Here is a 26311-nt window from a genome sequence, read left to right on the forward strand (position 1 = left end):
TATTATACCACTAGGATCAGTGAAACGTTTGTATTCAAACTGGCATCTCTGACAGGTCTCAGTAACTGGCAACTACATGCACCCGCCAACTGCTAAGACATCCAATATATATTAAGTAATCTCCTTTAAGTGATCTACCCATAATATTTTGTAATAGTTATTTCCCCCCATAAGAAACATTTATAAGAAGAAAGTGTTTATCAGGAGCCGGCACACGGCCAGCCAGCTCGACGAACCAAAATGGCCCTGAAGAGTGTCCGCCGCTCAGTGTTCCTTGGACCGCCCGTGAGAGCAGGCTGTACTCTCTACGCGCACCGGGTGACTTTAACACGCGTTCCCGCATCCTTTTTTTTATACGTGGATATTCTAACGTAAAACGAGATAACTCATGACGATTCTGATTCAAGTGACTGTATTCTTCTTCTGTGTGTGTGTCATGCTTCAAGGTGCCGTATTGTAGTAGCTTTTTTGCGAGGGGTTTGTATCTAGGGGCGTTAAGTTAGGAAACTAGGATATAACAAGTGATCACTATGGCGACTGATATGTTGCTAGTATTTCTGCTGGGGTTAGCGAGATGCTCCTCAGGCTTCAACATCGACATTGGCAACCATGTTACACATTTCGGAACGCAGAAGGGATCCATGTTCGGCTTTGCCGTTGCTCAACATAAGGACAGAGGACAGAGTCGGTGAGTATCCTTCAATACTCCTTAGTTCATGTTACTTACCACCAAATTTCCGTGTCATTATTCCTCACCGTTCTGGAATACAATTCATTGCGTCTCTGCAACAAAATTAAGTTATTCCCCACGTGTAAATGATATTTTTTATATATAAAATAATGAGGATAATGTGGGATTTAAGCTCGATGTGTTAAAATATACTCGCTATACCCCATCTGGCTATCTTTAAGGCGCCCCTCTCCACCTTGAGACAGGGTACTAAATCAGTAGCGTTTTTATTATGTGGTGTTAAGCCCCCACAGACTTGAGGGTCAAGTTGCCAGTGTGGGTGGAGCGTGAGACAGGAGCCGTCAGTAGCAAACAGTAGCGGCTTGAGGAACGCTGGGACGACCTCTGTCAGGCAGACAGTAAGGTTGGCCGGCTGGTAGGAAGCATAGCAGTCAGGTTGACAGATAGACAGGTAAGATGGTTTACTGTAGGCAGGATGGTAGACAGACTGGCAATACCTCCAGCTAGAAGACAGGCAGGATAGCCAGCTAGCAAGCTGACAGGCCGGATGGCAGACTGGCAGGCAGGTAGGATGGGAGACAGACAGGCAAACAGGATAGCCAGCTGGCAGCTGACAGACCAGATGACAGTCGGGCAGGTAGGCAGGATAGACAGTTAGCAAGCTGACAGACCGGATGGCAGACTGGCAGGCAGGTAGGATGGGAGACAGACAGGCAAACAGGATAGCCAGCTGGCAGCTGACAGACCAGATGACAGTCGGGCAGGTAGGCAGGATAGACAGTTAGCAAGCTGACAGACCGGATGGCAGATTGGCAGCTGACAGACCGGATGGCAGATTGGCAGCTGACAGACCAGATGACAGTCGGGCAGGTAGGCAGGATAGACAGCAAGCTGACAGACCGGATGGCAGATTGGCAGGCAGGATAGCCAGCTGGCAGCCGACAAACCGGGTAACAGACTGGCATGTAGGCAGGATAGCCAGTTAGCAAGCTTACAGACAGGCAGGCAGGATAACCAGTTAGCAAGCTCACAGACCGGATGGCAGACAGGTAGGCAGGCAGGTAGGAGAGCCAGCTAGCAAGCTGACTGACCGGATGGCAGACTGGCAGGCAAATAGGATGGGAAACAAGGTGGCAAGTTGGCCAGCTAGCAAGCAGGCAGGCAGGCAGGCAGGGAGGGAGTGGGAGCAGTCCCACAAGGTTATGCCCAGGACACGGGGTTCCATTGTGCCCGATCACTCCACCCGCAATACTGCCTTCCGGTTGAATGACACCTTTTTTGTTATCTTAACATTTGAATTGTAATACACCGATTGTATATTTCATGCTAGTGGTGAAATAAGTTATTATTGAAATATTAATCGATTATTAGGCACAGATAACCTGAAAGACTTTGAATACGTTAAGTTGTAACGTATTGTTGAAAATGTTGAGCCATACGTTAAGCTGTAAGTCATAAGAGTTTAGACCCAATCTTTTAAGTCATGTTTTGGCCCTTCGTTGTGAGTCTTAAGTCAGCTATGCGATGTAAGTGTTGATTAGCGAGAGGCTTGCCAGATGCCCTACCGAATACCACGTGCGTAGCCTGATGGCTGGGACTCGCATGCGTTCTCAGAGTATAAAAGGTTTAGGTCGTTCACGTTTCATTGTATAACGTGTCATTATGATGTATTTTCATTTAGAACGTACCATCAAAAATACAGTTTAAATTGACACCATTTCATTATGAGATTTTTAGCTAAGAATGTTTCATTACGAAACGGTTTACCTTAGAATGTTTTTAATTTAGTATGTTATGGTTCCTAACGTTCTAGTTTTATGGTGTTAATAGCGGTTTATTGGCACGTTTTGTCTTTGACAAATATTATAGTAATTCACGTTCTTCTTGACGTATCATTCTACTATGTTCTAGTCCCTGAAGCTGTATAGCCAGTACTCTTTGATCCTTTAGTCCGAAGACAACCTATGTGCGACTAGGCTAAGTCTAACATTGTCAGAGTAGAGTGAACTGTGCGTAAGCCAAAGTTGTTTTGCTCGGCCCTTTGTCTAGGTAGCTCCTGTTATAGGCGCCAGCGAGGCGGTTGAGTGTGTGTGTGTGAGAGTGTGTTTGTGAGAGCTTGCGTCACGGCAGCAGCACCTAGTGAGACAGGAGGCTATTATCGAAGCCCCTCACCCCCTCCGGCAACTCGTTTACATGGGTATCATCACTACTTCCTGAGGTGGTCTCCCAGAGATGCAATCAGCTGGCTTGGGACAGGTGGTCAGTGGTCGAATGCTTCCTCTTTGAAGTAGGTTCCTTATATCTCGCTCAAACGCTTGCACGCACGCATGCATCTCTCTCTCTCTCATGCTTCTGTTCACCTAGCAGTAAACAGGCACCTGGAATTTAGTCAGCTGTTGTGGACTTCATCTTGGAGATGTGTGCATATTTACTATTTGTATGTACTATTTGTGTCTGCAAGATCGAGCTGTTAGCTCTTGGACCTTGTCTTTCTAACCGTCTGTTGTCTAATCTCTAATGTACTGACTTTCGACTTATTTTGTTTTCTTTTATCATATTATCATATCTACTTCACAGTTCTCTCTCTCTCTCTCTCTCTCTCTCTCTCTCTCTCTCTCTCTCTCTCTCTCTCTCTCTCTCTCTCTCTCTCTCTCTCTCTCTCTCTCTCTCTCTCTCTCTCTCTCTCTCTCTCTCTCTCTCTCTCTCTCTCTCCCTCTCTCACACACACACACACACACACACACACACACACACACACACACACATCCCTAGGATGCAGCCTGTAGCAGCTATCAAACTCCCAGGTACCTATTTACAGCTAGGTGATCACGTTAAGGTGTTGTTGTTTAAGATTCGCTACCTAAAACAAAAAGTTCTAAGTAGCACGGGCTATGGTGAGCCCGTAGTGGACTTTATGTTAAGGTATACGACCGCCAAGGTAATAGACTAAATGGCAGGCGCGGTTGTCCCTGCTTGCATATGCTCCTCTTACCCGGGTCATCTGATATGCCTTGGGGGTCAGTCCATGCTGTCGCCTTTATTATAAAATTGTATTGATGTTTTAGTATGTAGTTTAATATCATCATAAATGTGTGCAGTCATTTATAGTTGATTAATTTTATTTTTTATAATTAATTGATAATGATTATTAATGCAAATTAATAATGATTATTATAATGAATTAATAATAATTATTGATAAATAATATAATTTATTTCAAATTAATTCTAGTATTATTGTTATAATTATTATTACTAATGTTTTATTATTGTTAGGGTGTTTAGGAAGCAGCTTTACAGTAAAACACACATACTGTTACAGCAGTAGTAAGGAGTCATTATTGTTATCATTAATGACTGTTTATAATATAATTGTAATATTGTATGTATATTATTATTATTATTATTTAATTTTGTTATTTATTTTTTTAGTAAGTAGTTAGGGTATAATAATAATAAAATAAAGGTTGGAATGAGGTTGAAGGGATACAACGTGACCGCTGGAGGCCTCCCTCGATCCCCTCCCCCATCCCCTCTAATCCTCCCTTCTCCCTCTTTTCCCCTCGAGTCTGTTTGTTGGAGGACAATAACAGTGCCAGAGCCAACATATGAGTGTGTGCTGGTCACACCTCGGTGCTGGAGGCAGAGGAAAAAGAGGAGACAAAATGAAAGAGGGGATATAGTCGCGTGAATAGCCAGGGAGAAGAAAGGGAGTAGGTGTTAAGGACAGAAGATGAATGAACAAATCCACAAGGGCCGTGATGAGGGGGTAGGAACCTAGCCCTCATCTATATTAGGCTACCCTCATCCCGGCCCTGGTGGATTTGTTCACTTGATATATCACGTTATTGTAATTTCTGTGTAGTGTAAGGTGAATGAGAGTTCAAATTGAAATAAGTTTGTCGCGGTATAAATACACACAAAGGGATGAGGTAGCTCAAGCTATTCTCACTCCGTTCAGTATAACGAGTTCATATATATATATATATATATATATATATATATATATATATATATATATATATATATATATATATATATATATATATATATATATATATATAATAATACACAACAATAAGCATATTACCGAACATTCTGAGTGATAAACATATACATTTCTTAATGAAAGTTGTATTTCCGTGTTACCAAGTTAGTGTTATCATATCAGGATATTAAAAAAAAAAGTTTGGATGCGTCCAACATCCTAGTTGACCAGACGACCAACGAGGGGACGTTGACCCAAGGAACACAACGTAGGTATGGTTGCTATTTGAGTAGCTTAGGCTACTTTATATATATATATATATATATATATATATATATATATATATATATATATATATATATATATATATATATAATATTTTTTTTATATAAAAAGTTTTTTATATTTTTTTCGCGATTAACATACAAATATATATTTGTATGTTAATCGCCCAAATATATTAACATGCAAATATATATTTGTATGTTAATCGTCAAATATATTAACATACAAATATGTATTTATGTTAATCGCGAAAATTCACACGTGATGAAAAATGTGACAGTGTCAGACCACGGAGGAAGAATTGAAACAGGAATTTCCTTAAGTACTTTCGTATATCAATACATCTTCAGGAGGAAGGAATGAATGATTCATTCATTCCTTCTGAAGATGTATTAATATACGAAAGTAGTTAAGAAAATTCCTGTTTCAATTCTTCCTCCGTGGTTTGACACTCATATATATATATATATATATATATATATATATATATATATATATATATATACCGTATATGCATTGGTAGAAATATGCGTATTTTGTTAGACCATAGTGCATATACAGGCTATGATTATAATGTTGGGCGACCTTGGGCAGCGGGCGTGGTTGTCTGGCAATCAGGTTAATGTCAGGGTGTGATATGATTTTTAGAATGGTGCAATATTTGTTAATGAGATTAATAGCAATGTAAAACGTAGTGCGCCGTACGGGTCTTCCTGGAGTGTCCGCTCCACGCATCAAACCATGTAGGGAACATTCAGGTGATATATTATATATTACGATACGATGTAAATAAGTTCAATAAACGCTGCGATTAGGTGGAAATGTCTTACGATACCCCCTGTGTCGAAAACATGACAATGGAATACTCTGATGATACTATTCCTCATAGAAAGGCGCAAATGTTAATGTAAACAGTTGGTATTTTGTAGCGGTGCTGACCGGACTAAAACGTCATCAGATTCCTTGCTTCTAGGTGTGGACCGGGTTTTCTTTGTTAGCCACTTTTATTGTGACTTAATTCTCTTCATTTAGCAATGTATTTATATAATTATTATATTCAGTATTACAAATAAGAGAAATACAAGCTTAACTTTGAATAAGCCACCTTATCTTGTGTTACCTGCTGAAGGCCTGGGGGACCTGCTTGTGTCCCCCAGGCCGTGGATTATTTCAGAAATGAGAATCAACCTTATGAAACACACCATGAATGGAGAGGGGGGGGGAATGAAGGTTGTAGACAGGAAGATAAGTGGTAAATGGGTGAGAGAAGATGAGGGAGCAAGGTGGTTGATGTCAGGGTCATTGCCAGGGTGAAGGAGTGTGTGGCTAGGCTACGCTCCCGAATATGGCAACTAACCCGACTGACTAGCTTTACTTCCTTCTCCCACGCTTGTAATGCAAGTGTAATTTACTGTGTGTGCGTGTGTGTGTGTGTATACTCACCTATTTGTGTCTGCAGGATTGAGCACTGACTCTTGGATCCCGCCTTTCGAGCCATCGGTTGTTTACAGCAATGACTCCGGTCCTATTTCCCTATCATACCTAGTTTTAAAATTATGCATAGAATTTGCTTCCACAATCTGCTCCTTAAGTGCATTCCATTTTTCCACTGCTCTCACACTAAAGAAAACTTCCTAACATCTCTGTGACTAGGCTTTACAGAGCCTGAATCTGTATTCTCTTGAGCGCAGGCGGGAGAGATACATAATTTACACATGGAAAATAGTAGAGGGGCTGGTCCCAAACCTGCACACAGAAATAACAGCACATGAGACCAGAAAGCATGGCAGGATGTGCAGAATACCCCCGTTGAAGAGCACAGGTGCAACAGGTACTCTGAGAGAGAACTCTATCAACATCAGAGGCCCGAGACTGTTCAAACGCTTCCGCTAAACATAAGGGGCATAACTGGTTGACCCCTTGATCCTCCTCATAATTTTTGCATCATCAGCAAACATCTAGAGGAACGAGTCAATTCCTTCTGGGGGGATCATTTACGTATATCAGAAACAGTATAGGTCCAAGGACTGATCCCTATGAGACTCCAATGGTGACTCCCCTCCACTCCGAGACCTCACCCCTCACTGTGACTCGATGTGTCCTGTTACTTAGGTACTCTCTTATTCAGTGGAGTACCTTCCCTTTCACTCCTGCCTGCATCTCCTGTTTGTGCACTAGTCTCATATGTAGTACTGTGTCAAAAGCTTTCTGGCAGTCCAGGAATATGCAGTCTGCCCAGCCCTCTCCTTCTTGCCTGTTTTTTGTTGCTTGGTCATAGAACTCAATTAATCCTGTTAGGCATGATTTGTCATCTCTGAACTCATGCTGATGTTGTTTTACAAAGTTCTTCCGCTCCAGATGTTCCACTAGCTTTTTTCGCACAATCTTTTCCATCATTTTGCATGTATATGGAATGCAAGCTAGGGACACTGGCCTGTGTGTGTGTGTGTGTGTGTGTGTGAGCGCGCTTGTGTGTGTGAGCGCGCTTGTGTGTGTGTGTGTTTACAAACATGCATGTGTTTGCAAGGCGAGCTTGAGCTCCCAGGGTATGCCTTTTATTCGCCAGCCTCCTGTGGCGATGGCACTGACCCTCTTGCTTATTATCTTACTCTTGAAACTGGACGAAAGTAGCATCAACTACCGAACTTCCTCTTTTAGCTTATTTCACTTGCTCATATCTCTTATACTTGCGTCAAAAATACCCTTTAGTGTTTGTGTGATAAGAAACTTTTCGGTTCTTTCCTTTTTAACGGCTCTGAAGAAACTTCCCGTAGACACAGTAATTATGTCTCCCCTTACCCTTCTATTTTCCAGCATGGTGAGGTCCAGTCCTCTCAACCGTCAATCAACTGGTGTACAGATTCCTGAGCCTACTGGGCTCTATCATATGTACATTTGAAACTTATATTCCTCGTAACTCGGTCCTTTTATGCAGTGTCGTCAAAACGCATGGGCACGATTCTAAGGGCCCCATGCTGCCATATTGTTCATGAGAGATCTCTTGCCAAGAGTGAATTACTCGGCCTACTGGTGGGAAAGGCTGGGATTCAAATACCTTTTCAAGTTATATTCATAATATGAATGCTTTGTGCTTAACTATCTGAGGGTAATCCTGCAGTTAGCGGAAGAACGGTGGGCCCCATTTTAACTTGAGCTGAATGATGATCGCTGATTAGTCGGTAAAGCTTTTGATCACTGTTAATTGACCGAGTGTATGATGGATGGAGGATATTAGTGGTCTTTGATATGCGGGATATCCTTCGGTTAGTCGACAATCTGAATAATGACACTAAGAAGCCCATTGAATGGGTAGGGTTTAACAAGAAGAGTGTTGATTGGCTGAACGCGTATCACGGGCTCTAATTGGCCAAGGATAAGAATAGACGGCTGTGGTAGGGTGAAGATGAGTATTGATAAGATGTCTGCTGGCGGCCACTTGTGGTGCAAATGGGGGGGGGATATTCAGAGTGTAATAGGAGTAGCCTTAACGAAATATAGTGGAGTTTTGCATATAAACAACAACTTTGACCACTTGAGAGACCAGAGATTGAACATTTTATTGCACAGGAATTTATGCAGGGAGAGCTTATGGGACGCGCCATATTCACTCACACTTAAATTTGCAAGTTGATCGCAAAATTGTACTGGGCACATACGAATGTGTGTGTGCGAGTGACCGTGTCTGTGTGTAGACACACACACACACACACACACACACACACACACACACACACACACACACACACACACACACACACACACTTAGGGGCCTCGTGGATAGCGCGCAGGACTCGTAATTCTGTGGCGCGGGTTCGATTCCCGCACCAGGCAGAAACAAATGGGCAAAGTTTCTTTCACCCTAAATGCCCCCTGTTACCTAGCAGTACATAGGTACCTTGGAGTTAGTCAGCTGTCACGGGCTGCTTCTTGGTGTGTGTGTGTGGTGTGGGGAGAGAGAGAGAGAGAGAGAGAGAGAGAGAGAGAGAGAGAGAGAGAGAGAGAGAGAGAGAGAGAGAGAGAGAGAGAGAGAGAGAGAGAGAGAGAGAGAAAACTTAGTTGATTGACAGTTGAGAGGTGGGCCGAAAGAGCAGAACTCAACCTCCGCAAGCACAACTGGGTGAATAGACACTCATACACACATATTTAAAACTTGAAAATGTTCATAGAGCTGGCAAGCAGGGGATGGAAGAACGGGGCGAGGATGGAGAAATCTTGAGCGAGGAACGGGAGACGAGGTGAAGAGAGGCGACGAAAGATCGGTGGCCCAACCACCGCGGATTTGAACTTGTGTAGAGTGAAGTAGGGTTGAGTTGGGCGTCATTTGCAGTGCACACAGGGGCCGGGCTCGCAAGGAGCTGGCAGTTGATGGTAATTGAGGGTTGATGGCTTACACAAACATTTATATATATATAATATTGTTTTTCTTCTGATCCTCAAGATGAATCAGATGGAGGAATTTATAACTGCAATCGTTGTGTATTTGTGGCCGGGATACACCTGCTTGATGGGGGGTTCTGGGAGTTCTTCTACTCCCCAAGCCCGGCCCGAGGCCAGGCTTGACTTGTGAGAGCAAGGTCCACCAGGCATTAACTTGCAGATCCTCCAGGAAGATTGGGAATTGATAATGAATGATAATCACGGAGTTTGAGCTTGAGCGCTGTTCCTACCAGGTGATCAGACCACGATAATTATCTTTGTCTGCATGACAGTTCAAATCAAGTTAAGTAATTTGATCCCATTTCGTTGTTTGTATCGTATTGAAAGGGTTGAACTATCTGCACCTGCAAATTTAACTCTAGACAAGCACGAGTCTGACCTTCTGAGGTTTAAGTAACCGGTAAAAGCTGGCTAATTGCGAAATGATGTAACAGCAATGGGCGTATATCCAAACTGGTATAATGGTGAGGCTGTTGCAGGTATTTAGCAGACGTAATAGTGAAGTGACTAATTATCTGGAATGCGAGGAAGGTGCGGCTTGGGCAGTGCAACGGTGACGAGGCGGGTAAGATGTAACAACTTTATTACAAGTTGTAACAAGCGGAAAATAGAGACAGTTTCGGTTTGTGTTTCCAGGGCTGGTTTTATTTCTTTACAAATCAAGAAGTTTTTTTTTTTTTTTACACCACAGACGAATAGCTTATTTGAGGTTCAACAACCAGTCCTTGTTTTCCATTACTAGTCCACTGATTGACTGTTTTACCTGCGCCAGTTAACGGGTCGTTTGTTATCAACAGCCCATCCTCCTGTTTAGGTAGTACTTATAGTAACGGCGAGGACCATCGTGCATATATATTGACGGAAAAGGCAATTAAAGAGTAGGCCTCGGCACTGTTGAATATGGACAAACCGGAAAAAGTTTAGTATTCATGTTGCAAATGAACCTAAACTAACCTAACTTATCATTCCTAGGCCTAATGCTCACTATCTGAGGCCTAATATAGTGTATATGTACGCTATACTAGGCCTAGGTTTATTTAGGTTTGTGTTTTAGCTTTTTACAGAGTAGACGACAAAAAAAATTGCACTGCTTTTATCGCAAACGACCAATCATGAGCCGCTTACATCACGATCGACCAATCATGAGCCGCTTACATCACGATCGACCAATCATGGTGCCGCTTACATAGCGAAACAACAAATCACGGGCTCGTTTTCATCGCGAACGACCAATCACGCTTACAGCGAGCACTCCGGTACGCCCTTACCCTTTTCTCTCTCCACTACGATATAAACTACTCACACCAACCACACTACATGGATAAATTTGTCACACTCAAAAAGCCGAATGTAATTTGAGGTAATTTAATGTTGCAAGAGCGTCTCATATTTCACAATATCCTTACATCGTGACAATGGCAGCACGGGTCGGTGCAACTTGCGGACCAGTAAACGTTCATCATTCTTAGGCTACTGTAATAGCTAGCTCTAGCTCTAGCTCTAGCTCTCTCTCTCTCTCTCTCTCTCTCTCTCTCTCTCTCTCTCTCTCTCTCTCTCTCTCTCTCTCTCTCTCTCTCTCTCTCTCTCTCTCTCTCTCTCTCTCTCTCTCTCTCTCTCTCTCTCTCTCTCTCTCTTTCTCTTTCTCTCTCTCTGTGTAAATTATTATGTATCTCTCCCGACTGCGCTCAAGAGAATACAGATTTAGGCTCTTTAGTCGGTCCCAATAGTTTAGATGTTTTACTGAGTGGATTCTAGCAGTAAAGGATCTCTGCACGCTCTCCAGGTCAACAATTTCTCCAGCTTTGAAAGGGGCTGTCATTGGGCAGCAGTATTCCACTCTTGAGAGCACTAGCGTCTTGAAGAGTACCATCATCGGTATAGCATCTCTAGTGTGAAAGGTTCTTGTTATCCAACCTGTCATTTTTCTTGCAGTTGTGACGGCTACTTTATTGTGTTCTTTAAAGGTAAGGTCTTCCGACATGAGTACACCCAAATCTTTTCCTTTGCCTTTTCGTTCTATGTTATGATTTGACTGCGTTTTGTTCGTGGTTTCCGTTTTTATATTTTCATTTTTTACGTCGCGCAGGAGCTGAAACTTTGTTAATAACGAATAAATTCGTTAATAATTTGTTACTCGGTAATAGATAAACTATCAGCATTTTATATGTAGTCAAAGCTGAGTAGAAGATGCCCGGTGCCCACTTTTACAGTTATTTTTTATATTTTTTTTGAGATATATACAAGAGTTGTTACATTCTTGTACAGCGCGTAGCGTTTCGGGCAAGTCCCTGGAATACGATCCCCGCCGCGAAGAATCGTTTTTTCATCCAAGTACACATTTTACTGTTGCGTTAAACAGAGGCTACAGTTAAGGAATTGCACCCAGTAAATCCTCCCCGGCCAGGATACGAACCCATGACATAGCGCTCGCGGAACGCCAGGCGAGTGTCTTACCACTACACCACGGAGACTGTTCAGTTATTATTTAGTTATTATTCAGTTATTATGAGTTATTTATCTCAGTTACATTGAGCCTTTGGTACCTTGGGCATACCAGGCATTAGTATATAAATATATCGGGCCGTCTGCGAGGGAACATTTTACAAAGTCTAATGACACCGGGAGGAGGAATTAGTACCCGCCAAACAAACACCGAAACTACGACGTTGGTACAACGTTCGAACAAGTTTTAACACTTCCTAACCAGTTATAACAACCAATATACCAAGTTGTAAATCCGTTCTAATACGTCATAAACACGTTAAGCCAAGATGTAACAACTTTATTACAAGTTGTAACAAGCGGAAAATAGAGACAGTTTCGGTTTGTGTTTCCAGGGTAGCGACCAACGGGTCTCTTCGGGCATCGTATTTCCTCAATTAGGACAATTACTTACGCACGAGGGATGGACCACACACGAAAACCGGAAAGCGATTACAAGGGAGGATTTGACGTTTTTTAAACCATCGAGTTACCGTGCAGAGTAATTTGCATATCTGTGCTGGTTGATGCGGGGTGGGGGTTGATGGGGGGAGGAGGGGTGGGGGTTGATGGGGGGATGGTAAAGTGATGACAGGGCGCTTACAATTTTAAAATGCTTGTGCTTTGTGAGGTAGGAATGAGGGGGAGGAAGGGAATTATATCAGGGGTAAAGCGCCAAGTCATTACGACTGTATAGCACTTGGATGGGGTTAGGATAAGGATTTGGGATGGGACGGGTGGGGGAGGGAAGGTCTGGTCCTTCCTGCCTGAATAAGGACAGAGAGGACAGTAAACAAGGATGTAATTGACAGGGAGAACACTGAAGGAGGATGTAATTGGCAGGGAAGACAGTTAGCGATGATGTGCTATGAAGGGAAGACAGTAAACTAAGGAGTGTGTTCAGGGGAAGATGAAGGGTGAAAAGGGGGGGGGGAGCACCGTAGAAAGGAAGAGGAAAGGGGAGGTAAATAACAAGGAGGAAATTGGAACTTTTTATAGAAAGACCTCTGGAGTTTTGTTCAATTTCCGCCGAGTTTCTCGAAATGAGGAGATGGACAAAAACACAAGGGTTTTTACCGTCAACAGTCCTGTCCCTCTCACAGCTGTCATCCTCTACAGTCCTGTCCCTCTCACAGCTGTCATCCTCTACAGTCCTGTGTCTCTCATAGCTGTCATCCTCTACAGTCCTGTGTCTCTCACAGCTGTCATCCTCTACAGTCCTGTCCCTCTCATAGCTGTCATCCTCTACAGTCCTGTCCCTCTCACAGCTGTCATCCTCTACAGTCCTGTCCTTCTCACAGCTGTCATCCCCTACAGTCCTGTCCCTCTCACAGCTGTCATCCTCTACAGTCCTGTGTCTCACAGCTGTCATCCTCTGCAATCCTGTCCTTCTCATAGCTGTCATCCTCTACAGCCCTGTCTCTCTCATAGCTGTCATCCCCTTCAGTCCTGTCTCTCTCACAGTTTGCTATTTGCTATTTTTTTTAATTTATCCCGATGGGCGAGTTTATTGGGCAGCGTCACCCATCCTGTGAGTGGACACACCGCCATAGTGACAGTATTGGGCAGCGTCACCCATCCTGTGAGTGGACACACCGCCATAGTGACAGTATTGGGCAGCGTCACCCATCCTGTGAGTGGACACACCGCCATAGTGACAGTATTGGGCAGCGTCACCCATCCTGTGAGTGGACACACCGCCATAGTGACAGTATTGGGCAGCGTCACCCATCCTGTGAGTGGACACACCGCCATAGTGACAGTATTGGGCAGCGCCACTCATCCTGTGAGTGGACACACCGCCATAGTGACAGTGTTGGGCAGCGCCACCCATCCTGTGAGTGGACACACCGCCATAGTGACAGTACTGGGCAGCGTCACCCATCCTGTGAGTGGACACACCGCCATAGTGACATTAGTGACATCGCTTGTTCTAACGTCCCTGTATCTATTCCAGAGAGAGAGAGAGAGAGAGAGAGAGAGAGAGAGAGAGAGAGAGAGAGAGAGAGAGAGAGACAGAGAGAGAGAGAGAGAGAGAGAGAGAGACAGAGAGAGAGAGAGAGAGAGAGAGAGAGAGAGAGAGAGAGAGAGAGAGAGAGACAGAGAGAGAGAGAGAGGGGGGTAGAGGGAGAGTGTTGAGATGTATTTAGACACATAAGCTAAGGTTTTTTCCATTTGCTCCTCGCTTCCTCCGTATCTTTGTTCCCTCACGTCAGCACCTTCACCTGCCCCCCTACACCCTCCCCTGCCACCCACCCCCCCTGGGAGAGCTGCTACCATAGTTGTCTTCGCTGTCGTCTGGCCCTGGGTGGTGGTGGTGGGTGTCCAAGCCCCTGCTCCCCCGTGCCTGGGCTGATCGGCCGCGCTTTGAAGCCTCTTATTAGGAGGACTCTCTCTCTCTACATGACTCCCAGTTGATGCTGTCCCTGATGCTGCATCCTCTCTCTCTCTCTCTCTCTCTCTCTCTCTCTCTCTCTCTCTCTCTCTCTCTCTCTCTCTCTCTCTCTCTCTCTCTCTCTCTCTCTCTCTCTCTCTCTCTCTCTCTCTCTCTCTCTCTCTCTCTCTCTCTCTCTCTCTCTCTTTCTCTGTCTCTCTCTCTCTCTCTCTTTCTTTCTGTCTCTCTCTCTCTCTCTCTCTCTCTCTCTCTCTCTCTCTCTCTCTCTCTCTCTCTCCCCTTCCCTCCCTCCCTCCTACATTACTGTTTCTAGGCATACGCAGTCTTAATTTTGTGTGCAGCATTATATAGTAGCAAGGGTGTTTGTGGCGCCAAGGGCCAGCTTGTGGTAGTTTCCTGGACGACTTGTGGCGCTAAGCGCACCAACGGCTCAAGGTAACGTACCATTATGTTACGTTGTTGAGTAGATTAGATACACGAGTGTTTGGCGAGTTTCATATTTATTTAGTAGTCCTGGATATATCTTGAGTTATCTTGAGTTATCTTGAGATGATTTCGGGGCTTTTTTTAGTGTCCCCGCGGCCCGGTCCTCGACCAGGCCTCCACCCCCAGGAAGCAGCCCGTGACAGCTGACTAACACCCAGATACCTATTTTACTGCTAGGTAACAGGGGCATAGAGTGAAAGAAACTCTGCCCATTGTTTCTCGCCGGCGCCTGGGATCGAACCCAGGACCACAGGATCACAAGTCCAGCGTGCTGTCCGCTCGGCCTACCGGCTCCCTCTCGACCGGATACAGCAGTGTCGTAGACGTTGAGACGGAGCTTGGAGCAGAGGAGAGCACTCGGAGCACGGGGGTAATCTGCAAGATCTTTCGCACCGACTCCACCCTACAAAAAAGGGTGTCTGGTTAGTGTGCTTTTTAAGGGCTGCTTCGTGTTAGTGTTATGGGGGATTACTGCGCTAAGCGTATCAAGTGGTGTAACATTCCATTGGTACGAGTGTGCCTGGATTTGTTGCACCCGGTGGAAGGGGGGGTGAGGCGGCTGCAGGAGCATGTACTGCAAGGGTTATTTTGGCATAGTTTTCCCGAGTGATTACAGACTCAATTGCGCGGTGTGGGATAGCAGGGTGTGGTGTCCTGTCCGTGGGTGCCGGTGGTGATGCGCGCGCCGCCGACAAGGCCTGCTAATGAGGGCTAACTCCTGAGGGAGGCCTGGCGGACCCTCGGGGAACAGGCTGGGGCCTTGACCATTTATCCTAGTTGAATTTACTTGTAACGCTTCAATTGTATAGTGGTTTCGTTAATTCCTTTTGCTGGGAACATTTAATTTGAGTAATTTCGTAGTCTCTGTATTTGGTAATACTGCTTCAAGAGTTTGCCTTTGCTGGTAAGAGTTATCTTGAGGTTATCTTGAGATGATTTCGGGGCTTTTCAGTGTCCCCGCGGCCCGGTCCTCGACCAGGCCTCCACCCCCAGGAAGCAGCCCGTGACAGCTGACTAACACCCAGGTACCTATTTTACTGCTAGGTAACAGGGGCATAGGGTGAAAGAAACTTTGCCCATTGTTTCTCGTCGGCGCCTGGGATCGAACCCAGGACCACAGGATCACAAGTCCAGTGTGCTGTCCGCTCGGCCGACCAGCTTCCTTTGCATATAAACATAGTGCATATAAACGTTTTTTTTCATATCTTATTTTCTGGTAACACTGTTGCAAAGGTTTTCATTACACTGGCTCGACTGGTAACTCTACATCGAGCGTTTCTTCACTGCACAGCAATAGCCTGACTGATCACATGGTCTTTGGAAGACGATGGAGATGTTGAGGAGGATGGAGAGAGGAAGATGTTAGGGAGCGAGAGAGAGATATTAATGAGAGGAAGATGGGGGATATAAAGATGAACAAGAAGTAGAGTTAGAGAAAGACGAGAAGACGCAGGTATGGTTTAAGACGTGAGCGATGACATATAGATACATGTCACATATAGGGGTCAAGTTAAAGATGGTATAGGAGAGTGAGGCTCGGTAGGGGAAAGTTAGGCTACTGGGAGAAAAGTGAGACACTATTTGTGTCTGCTGAATCGAGTTATTAGCTCTTGGACCCCGCCTTTCTATGACGTATGAGTCACAGCCTGGTTGATCGGGTATCATTTAAAGGTGTTTATCAAGTTCTTTTGAACACTGTGAGGGGTCGGCCAGTTATGCCCCTTATGTGTAGTGGAAGCGTGTTGAACAGTCTCGGGCCTCTGATGTTGATAGAGTTCTCTCTCAGAGTACCTGTTGCACCTCTGCTCTTCAACGGGGGTATTCTGCACATCCTGCCATGTCTTCCGAGCCTACTGGGCTCCATCATATCTACATTTGAAACTGTGTATGGAGTCAGCCTCCACCACATCAATGCCTAGTGCATTGTGTGTGTGTGTGTGTGTGTGTGTGTGTGTGTGTGCGTGTACCAAAGCCTCTTAACGGGCCTGGCGTTTCGGGCTTGGAATACCAGCAAACAAGATTGAGAAAAGGACCACCGAGTCGTCGGGTTGCGCGGCGCGACACACCCGCCAGCTCCGCCTAGGACACAAAATCAGACTGATGCGCCGCAATTGAATTTTTTCCCCTTGATTTAACTACTCGACCATCCCTGAGCGAATGACCTGGGAGGAGGTGGGTGGGAGGGGGCTAGGGAGGGGTGGGGGTGGTGTTGTTGTGGTGGAGGGTGAGGAGGAGGGAGAGGGGGGGAGGTCATTCCTAATAAAGCAGGGGTGGGGATAGTGTTTCTTCTAAGTGAAGTCACAGAGGACTGTGGGTGATGGAGTTTGTGGCAACGAACGGAGAGAGAGAGAGAGAGAGAGAGAGAGAGAGAGAGAGAGAGAGAGAGAGAGAGAGAGAGAGAGAGAGAGAGAGAGAGAGAGAGAGAGAGAGAGATTGCGGAATGTATCAGTAATTCATCAAGATAGGATCGATGAGAATGAGCCTATACTAGCCTAAATGCAGAGAGAACTTTATTTATTTTATTTATTTATTTATATATATACAAGAAGGTACATTGGGTTTGTGAGAATACATTGAATAGTACAGTATTTACATCCTTGTAAAGCCACTAGTACGCGCAGCGTTTCGGGCAGAGGAAAGGAAAGAGGAGGAGAGGAAACTGAAAGAAAAAGGTTCACGCTTGCATTTAACGAGTGCTAGTTACTGTATACCAATCAAGATCATAACAAAGTTTTCATAACGACTCATAACATGCGTAAAAGTAATTCGTGAAATGGAAACTGGCGTTGGTAATAATGGTAATAGCGAAACAATGTTACAATACCTGATCAACCAGGCTGTGACTCATACGTCAGGCTGCGAGCAGCCGCGTCTAACAGCCTGGTTGATCAATCCAGCAACCAGGAGGCCTGGTCGACGACCGGGCCGCGGGGACACTAAGCCCCGGAAGCACCTCAAGGTAACCTCAAGGTAAGGTACAAAAGGTGTCGACAAAGAATGCTACCAATGATGGGTTCTAAAAGTGTCCAAATTATTATTACCGAAAAGTGTATTGCCCTAAACAGCATTACCAGTATGTTCCGTGGTTCACTTCCGTCTCCCCACCCGGTTTCCACTCCTGGTTAGAGAAAACTTAAAAAATAGGGAGGAGGGGGGGGGGGTTGGAATATGTATTAAAAACAATAACAAACCATTTTATTCCATTAACAGTAATAGACAGAATATACATATAAATATGGCAGCAGAGCAACGATGTATATACATGCATATTATACCAACTCCAGACGTTGACCTCTGGGATGACCTCTGAACACTGTTGTATGTTGAAGACGTCAGACACAATGGCATTCACTGAAACATGGTTAATACCTGGTTGATACCTGGTTGATGGGGTTCTGGGAGTTCTTCTACTCCCCAAGCCCGGCCCGAGGCCAGGCTTGACTACAGTCTTGGTTGAGTCTCGACTCGACCAACCTACTTACTGGTCGAGTACCAGATCAAGAGATATAAGCAATTTTAATGGTTGACAGAACAGATAGAAAAGGAGGTGAAGCTATTATCACCCCCTCACCCCTGCCTTCCACCTCCTTTCCCTTCCCAGCCTCGCCTCCCCCTCCCAGTCATTCTCCTCTGACGCTTCCTCCCCCTATGGTCTTCCAAGGTCATCTGACCTGACCTGACTCCTCTTACGCTGACACCTGCTGCTAAGGGTACACACGCCGGAAACACGACGAAAGCCATTCGATATGTGGGGTCATGAGACTGTGCTGAAATGTGAAATGTTGGACTCCAGTACTCTGCCCAGTACTCACTTCCCCTTTCAGAGCGGGAGAGATCTCTGAATTAGAGGAAATACAGAGGACATATACGGCACGCATAGAAGCGATAAAACATCTAAATTGTTGGGACCGTCTCAAAGCTCTCAAAATGTACTCTTTGGAAAGGAGACGAGAAAGGTATCAAATGAGTAGAGGTGCCATAGGCACAATCAGAGAGCACTGTCTGAACATCAGAGGTACACAGCTGTGATTGACACAGTTCCTCATTTGCATAATGAAACAATGATAATCAGTACCCGGAGATCTACCTACCTGTCTGTCTCTATCTTCCCTGTCACAGCTGCCAGGCATCATGTACCTGTCTCTTTCCGTCCAGTCCTGTCAGTTTGCTGCATCACTTGGTCGTTCACGCTCCACAAGTCAGCGTGTTTCCTTTGTTTTGTCAACACGACGACGGCTGCACTCTGCACGCTTCTCTCATCTTCATTCCTCTATTTACTATTCTGCCAGTCTCTTGCCTCCGATGGTGTTGGGGTTGGTGTGTGGTGGTGATGGTGGTGGTGGTGGTGGTGGTGGTGGTGAAGGTGGTAGGGTAGTGAGGTGACCAGAGCGGAAGTGTGGTTGACTGAGAGAGGTCACCACAAGTCACCCAATACCCCTATTGACCTGAGGACACTTGACACACACACACACACACACACACACACACACACACACACACACACACACACACACACACACACACACACACACACACACACACACACACACACACACACAGGTATGAGCTACGAGGAGAGACTACGGGAATTAAACCTCACTTCGCTGGAAGACAGAAGAGTTAGGGGGGACATGATCACCACATTCAAGATTCTGAAGGGAATTGATAGGGTAGATAAAGACAGTTTATTTAACACAAGGGGAACACGCACAAGGGGACACAGGTGGAAACTGAGTGCCCAAATGAGCCACAGAGATATTAGAAAGAACTTTTTTAGTGTCAGAGTGGTTGACAAATGGAATGCATTAGGAAGTGATGTGGTGGAGGCTGACTCCATACACAGTTTCAAGTGTAGATATGACAGAGCCCGATAGGCTCCTGAATATGTGTGTTGGAATAGCGAGTGTATTCAAGACATCCTGAAGAGCTATATATCCTAGAGGCATACAAGTAGCTGTTCCTGCAGATAGATCATATATGACTGCAACATATCTTGCAGGTTCTGGCGACCAACTCTAGAATAAATGAAGCATGAGTCGTGCCCAATAGCATGAAGCTATTGGGCTATATAAGGCAGCTCCTATTTATATCGCTACAGTTCATATTGATACAGTATGACAGTGACTGATGAAGACGAGTCTCAAGATGAGGTGCCCTAAATGTTTCACCCTCGGGGTAAACAGTCTAACCAAACCTGACATTTTCTTCTTCTGAAAAGTGAGAGAGGTAAAGGGGTAAAAAGAGGCATAGTAGCTACCGCAAAGTTGTAAATTATGCAACACCTTTTTACTCTAACGTGAAAAATATTACGACATCGTAGGATATATTTTACGACGTGCACGGACCCCCTTGACTACATGACACGGCAATCTCTATCATATTACCGTCCCGCCCTGTGTTTACTGCCAGAGAGAGGGATACGGAGGAGAGAGAGAGAGAGAGAGAGAGAGATACCTGGTTGATACCTGCTTGATGGGGTTCTGGGAGTTCTTCTACTCCCCAAGAGTAGAAGTTCTTGGAGAGTTCTTCTATTCAGAGTTCTTCTACTCTGACTTGTGAGAGTTTGGTCCACCAGGCTGTTGCTTGGAGCGGCCTGGAGAGAGAGAGAGAGAGAGAGAGACAGTGGAGAAAGACAGTTTTTACTGTTATGTATAAGGCCAAGTTTCTCAAGATTCGTCACCTAAGGAGTGCCTCTAAACCTTTTTTCGGTTTGTGTAGTTTAGTTCATTCACCCTTAAATGCTATCAAAGGTGTCTTTACACCCTTGTGTGGGGTCTACACAGATGTATGTGATGTAAGCCATCATAGCAACAAAGTAAAAAGAACGTTGATAAACTATAGAAATGACAGGACACGTGAGAGCACAGAAAGATGCTAGAGTGCCAGGAATGAATGTGCCACGGTACGAAGAGACGCAGAGCGACAATATGAAAATGACATAGCATGCAAGGCAAAGACTTAACCTAAATTGCTGCACAGCCACATCAGGAGGAAAACAACAGTGAAGGAACTGGTAATGAAACTGAGGACAGGAGTAGACAGATTCACTACAGACGAATACTTCGATAATATGCATAATTATATACTTGCACATTGCAAGTATTGCTCACAGGATTAATTAAATTCTATGACCAGGCAACACAAATCAGGCAAGATAAAGAGGGGGTTGGCAGACTGTATATTTTTGGATTGCCAGAAAGCCTTTGACACAGTACCACATAAGAGACTAGTGCACAAGCTGGAGATGCAAGCGGGAGTGAAAGGGAAGGTACTCCACCGGATAAGAGAGTACCTAAGCAACAGAAGGCAGCGAGTCACTGTGAGGGGTGAGGTCTCGGAGTGGGGAAACGTCATCAGTGGAGTCTTACGGGGATCAGTCCTTGGACCTATAGTGTTTCTGATATATGTAAATGATCTCCCAGAGAGAATAGACTTGTTCCTCTCAATGTATGCTGATGATGCAAAAAATATGAGGAGGATTATGACTAAAGAAGGTAGTATAAGGCTACAAGATGACCTAGACAAACTGAAAGAATGGTTCAAATGTAGATATACTAGAGCTTGAGAATCTCAGGAATCTGTACACCAGTTGATTGACGGTTGAGAGGCGGGATCAAAGAGTCAAAACTCAACCCTCGCAAGCACAACTAGGTGAGCACACACCCCCACCTACGCCCCGCGAACAAAGCAGTAAGAACAACACACCTGTGAATTACCATGCAGGGTTGCCCCGGAAGTGGCGGCAGGTTTTCTTTGCGGGCGCCGAGAAGAAAACAAACACGGCGGGTTGTGTTAGGGGAGGTGGCAGCAGTGTGCTTGTCGCCCCCAGATGTCCAGGAGGGCGGGGCTTGTCGCCCCCAGATGTCCAGGAGGAGGGCGGGTCTTGTCGCCCCCAGATGTCCAGGAGGGCGGGGCTTGTCGCCCCCAGATGTCCAGGAGGGCGGGGCTTGTCGCCCCCAGATGTCCAGGAGGGCGGGGCTTGTGGGCCCCAGATGTCCAGGGGGCGGGGCTTGTGGGCCCCAGATGTCCAGGGGGCGGGGCTTGTGGGCCCCAGATGTCCAGGAGGGCGGGGCTTGTGGGCCCCAGATGTCCAGGGGGCGGGGCTTGTGGGCCCCAGATGTCCAGGAGGGCGGGGCTTGTGGTTCTAGTGCTGAGGTTCCGGGTTCGATCCCCGGTGGAGACGGAGACAAATGGGCAAAATGTTTCTTTCACCCTGATGGTCTGTTCACCTAGCAGTAAATAGGTACCTGGGAGTTTAGACAGCTGCTACGGGCTGCTTCCTGGGGGTGTGTAACAAAAAAGGAGGCCTGGTCGAGGACCGGGCCGCACAGACGGTGCTCAGAGGTCGGAGAATTACATGTTCCTACGGTGTAGACTCAGAGGGGAAGAGTTGATACGTCTTGGACCGTTGGCGTTGACACGTCTAAGACAATGACACACGGAACACCAAACAAAACAAAGACACGAGGAACACCACTGCCGTGGAAGACTATCATTATCAAGAGGAAATGACACAGAAATCATATTTGTTTTTGGAAGTTAATTGCTAAGAACATATTCGAAATTAAACCCCCCAAAAAAGGCGTCCCGTCTCGTATATAATAACCCCAGAAGTGGACAAAAAATAAATTAACAAATAAACTCGTAAATCAGTAAACAAAAAGAAACAAATATATTGTAAATTGACAGAGATGTGAACTGATTACTTAACATTTGCAAAGTTAAACATCCCACGATGTTTGTCATCACCTGAAACTGAACATCATCTGAACCGCTTCCATTTGAGTCTCAGAAACAGCTGAACCTTTTCCATCCGAGTCTCAGAAACAGCTGAACCTCTCCCATCCGAGTCTCAGAAACAGCTGAACCTCTTCCATCTGAGTGACAGAAACAGCTGAACCTCTTCCATCCTCGTCTCAGAAACAGCTGAACCTCTTCCATCCGAGTCTCAGAAACAGCTGAACCTCTTCCATCCTCGTCTCAGAAACAGCTGAACCTCTTCCATCCTCGTCTCAGAAACAGCTGAACCTCTTCTATCCCAGTCTCAGAAACAGCTGAACCTCTTCCATCCTCGTCTCAGAAACAGCTGAACCTCTTCCATCCGAGTCTCAGAAACAGCTGAACCTCTTCTATCCCAGTCTCAGAAACAGCTGAACCTCTTCCATCCGAGTCTCAGAAACAGCTGAACCTCTTCCATCCGAGTCTCAGAAACAACTGAACCTCTTCCATCCGAGTCTCAGAAACAGCTGAATCCCTCCCATCCAATCTCAAAAAGGAAATGACTTGTAAAATATAAAAGGGGTTCTCTACCGTGAACGAGACTGGAGAGTAAATGGCTTCAAAAAGAGATGGGGGCAAAACGTGCTTCTCTCACCCCTTCCCTGGCATTTCTCACTCGGAAATTACCGGAGTGTGGAGGACGGACGGCCGGGGTAACTACAGCGTTTCCGACTCTAATTCCCCTCCGTAATAATGGCCGATAAACAGTGATTATAGCCGAGTGTGTCTCTCCTTCCCCCCCACACCTCCAGGTGTTGTTTGACAGAGGTGCTGTTCTTCAGTGATGCTTTGACACCTATTTTAAGGCTCCCCCATTTGACAGGATCTTTCGCGCTTTCCTATTGCCTTGGTAATCAGTTTAGGGTGTTGAGTGCGCGCCGGGGAGCCCGTTACTCTGGCAGTGGGGGGTGACTCGCGCGTAGGGTATATCTGTTTAATGTTGCCATTTTGTGAATAGCCACACTCGAAGGAGACAGTTTTACACTGCGCTGCATTACAGTTTTGTTCTGTTTTGTTGGAGACAAAAAGAGACTGTTGTCGAGACAGGTTTGTCGCGCTGACGCATCTCTTGTTGCTGGGGAAAGTTGTGTTCTTACGGGGAACAGCGACGTGTTATCTTGAGATGAGATGATTTCGGGGCTTTAGTGTCCCCGCGGCCCGGTCCTCGACCAGGCCTCCACTGGTAGGTAGGAAAAAAGCATGTGTTGTTTTTTCTTCTCATTAAATTTGCCTTTGGCGGTTTCGAGGGACGTGGGAAGAGGCTACTGCCGCCAAAAGCCTGGTCCTCTCGCCAGATCTTCAGGAGTTTAAAATCATGGTAATAAGGAAAGCCCACTGGCCGGTCCAGGTACCATTTAGATCCAACCATTGTATCTCCCAACCGTATTTTCTAATGCCTGCTAAATTGTTAGCCTCAACTATGTTGGTTGGTCTTTTATTCCATTTAATCTCATTGCTAACAAAAAAATGCCTATATCCTTTATAAACCGGAATATATATTATTTATAACCAATGTTAAAGAGCTTTGAGCTGGTTTAAAAATTTGAAGACCAATTTTATATACAAATTTTAACCAATTTTAACAATTTTGTTTATATCCCCCCTGTAGCTGCCATTCATCCCCCTGACGGGTACAGAGATGGGTACAGACATGGGGGGGGGAGCATGGGCAGGGGGGATACATGCCCTATGCACTGTCCTGGCGCGCCCACATGGGCCTATACACCCACTACAATTATATATTTGTAGCTGTATATTATGCTTGTAAACCTAGGCACATGTTTGGCCGCGTGGACTGGTTTCGTTGGCGTATATTTAGATTTAGGGACTGGTATTTAGAGTGCGTTGGTGAAACATTTTAGGTAACGTGCTCCGAACAGAAAAAAACGCATGAAGTTCATTTATAAAAAAAAACGCAGTTGGACCTTCTGGATATTTATCGTAGTTTTAAGTGATTAACAGAAAATAAATGGATTGATACCCGGCCTGGCTTGATACCTGACCTGGCTTCACCCCTGTTCTGGCCTGATACCTGACCTGATCACACTTCAACCTGACCTCTCGTGACCGACGACGACCTCAAATGACCTCCCCCCCCACCCTCGGGGTTCCATGTACTGCCCTTTAATGATTATCGGTTTGCACATGTTGCTAATTAGTTAGGGTAGAGGTCTCCACCCCACCCCCCCTGCCCCCCGACCCTCCAGCCCTGCGCTAAGGTGATTATAGACTCCCTCGTCCAAATTATAGGTCCCAATTTCACACATAGTTATCTTGCTGCCTCTCCCTTCTGATCCTTATAATCTCTCTCTCTCTCTCTCTCTCTCTCTCTCTCTCTCTCTCTCTCTCTCTCTCTCTCTCTCTCTCTCACATCACGCAGCGCCCCGTCACCACAATAACCCCCTCAACCCCTTCCTCAGCGCTCATCATCATCATCACCCCCTCTACCCTTTCCTATCTACCCCTGTCCTCCCCTACAACACCCATTCCCCCTCCAACTCTCCCTGCAACATCCCCCTCCTCTTCCCCCGAGTGGTAGAGCACATCGTCTGACCATCACGCCTCGCCGCCCTTCTCCTGGCGTTTTGGCCATCAAGTTGAATAAGTGGGAGCTGGTCGGCCGAGCAGACAGCACACTGGACTTGTGATCCTGTGGTCCTGGGTTCAATCCCAGGCGCCGGCGAGAAACAATGGGCAGAGGTTTTTTCTCCTTATGCCCCTGTTACCTAGCAGTAAAATAGGTACCTGGGTGTTAGTCAGCTGTCACGGGCTGCTTCCTGGGGGTGGAGGCCTGGTCGAGGACCGGGCCGCGGGGACACTAAAAAAGCCCCGAAAATCATCTCAAGATAACCTCAAGATACTCGGTGTGAAGAGTGTGAGAGAGAGAGAGAGAGAGAGAGAGAGAGAGAGAGAGAGAGAGAGAGAGAGAGAGAGAGAGAGAGAGAGAGAGAGAGAGTTACCTAGTTACCTAGTTAGTTACCTATACCTAGTTAACACAAGGTTAAAGAAGATTCAGAGGTATGAGTAGTAGTCAATACCCAGAACTGAGATGTATGAGTTACGAGGGAAGGCTACGGGAGCTAAACCTCACATCCCTGTAACACAGAAGAGTAAGGGGAGACATGATCACCACCTATAAAGTTCTCAGAGGAATTGCCATGGTTGACAAAGACAAACTATTTAACATAGGAGGAACACGAACAAGGGGGACACAGGTGGAAACTGAGTACCCAAATGAGCCACAGAGACATTAGAAAGAATTTTGTTTAGTGTCAGAGTAGTTAACAAATGGAATGCATTAAGCAGTGATGTGATGGAAGCAGACCCATACACAGTTTGAAATGTAGATATGATAGATGTACAGGAACCTGTAGGCCAGTTGATTGATAGTTGAGAGGCGGGGACCAAAGAGCCAGAGTTCAACCCCCGCAAGCACAACTAGGTGAGCAGTACTCACCTGCCTAATTTTGCTTGCGGAGGTTGAGCTTCGGCCCTTTGGTCCCGCCTCTGAACTATTCACTGGTATACAGGTTCCTGAGCATATTGTACTGGTTTTGCTTGTTTGTGCTTGTCTGTCTGCGTGTTTTTTGCTCTTGCTTGTTTTGTGTCTGCGCTAAAAAAAATCTACACTACCTGTGTGTGTGTGTATGTGTGTGTGTGTGTGTGTGTATGTCAGTGTGTGTGTGTGTGTGTTTTCAGAAGCATTGGGTTCATTTGGCTCATCTTTTTATTATTCACATATTTGTGTTCCTATGAATATTCTAGAACAT

At 45.6% G+C, this 26311-nt stretch overlaps 1 protein-coding gene across 4 annotated transcripts in view; it reads left to right on the plus strand.

Annotated features, from left to right (window-relative positions):
- Positions 1 to 257: 257 nt before the first annotated feature.
- Positions 258 to 26311, plus strand: part of if (integrin subunit alpha inflated) — a 237568-nt gene continuing 211514 nt past the window's right edge. For all 4 annotated transcript variants that reach the window (XM_069330688.1, XM_069330689.1, XM_069330690.1 and 1 more), the window contains exon 1: positions 258 to 688. In XM_069330688.1, coding sequence (XP_069186789.1) covers positions 531 to 688 — 158 coding nt within the window. In that variant the 5' untranslated portion in view covers positions 258 to 530. The remainder of the gene's footprint in view (positions 689 to 26311) is intronic.

Source organism: Procambarus clarkii, chromosome 24 (genome assembly GCF_040958095.1).
Source record: "Procambarus clarkii isolate CNS0578487 chromosome 24, FALCON_Pclarkii_2.0, whole genome shotgun sequence".
Classification (NCBI taxonomy): Eukaryota; Metazoa; Arthropoda; class Malacostraca; order Decapoda; family Cambaridae; genus Procambarus; species Procambarus clarkii.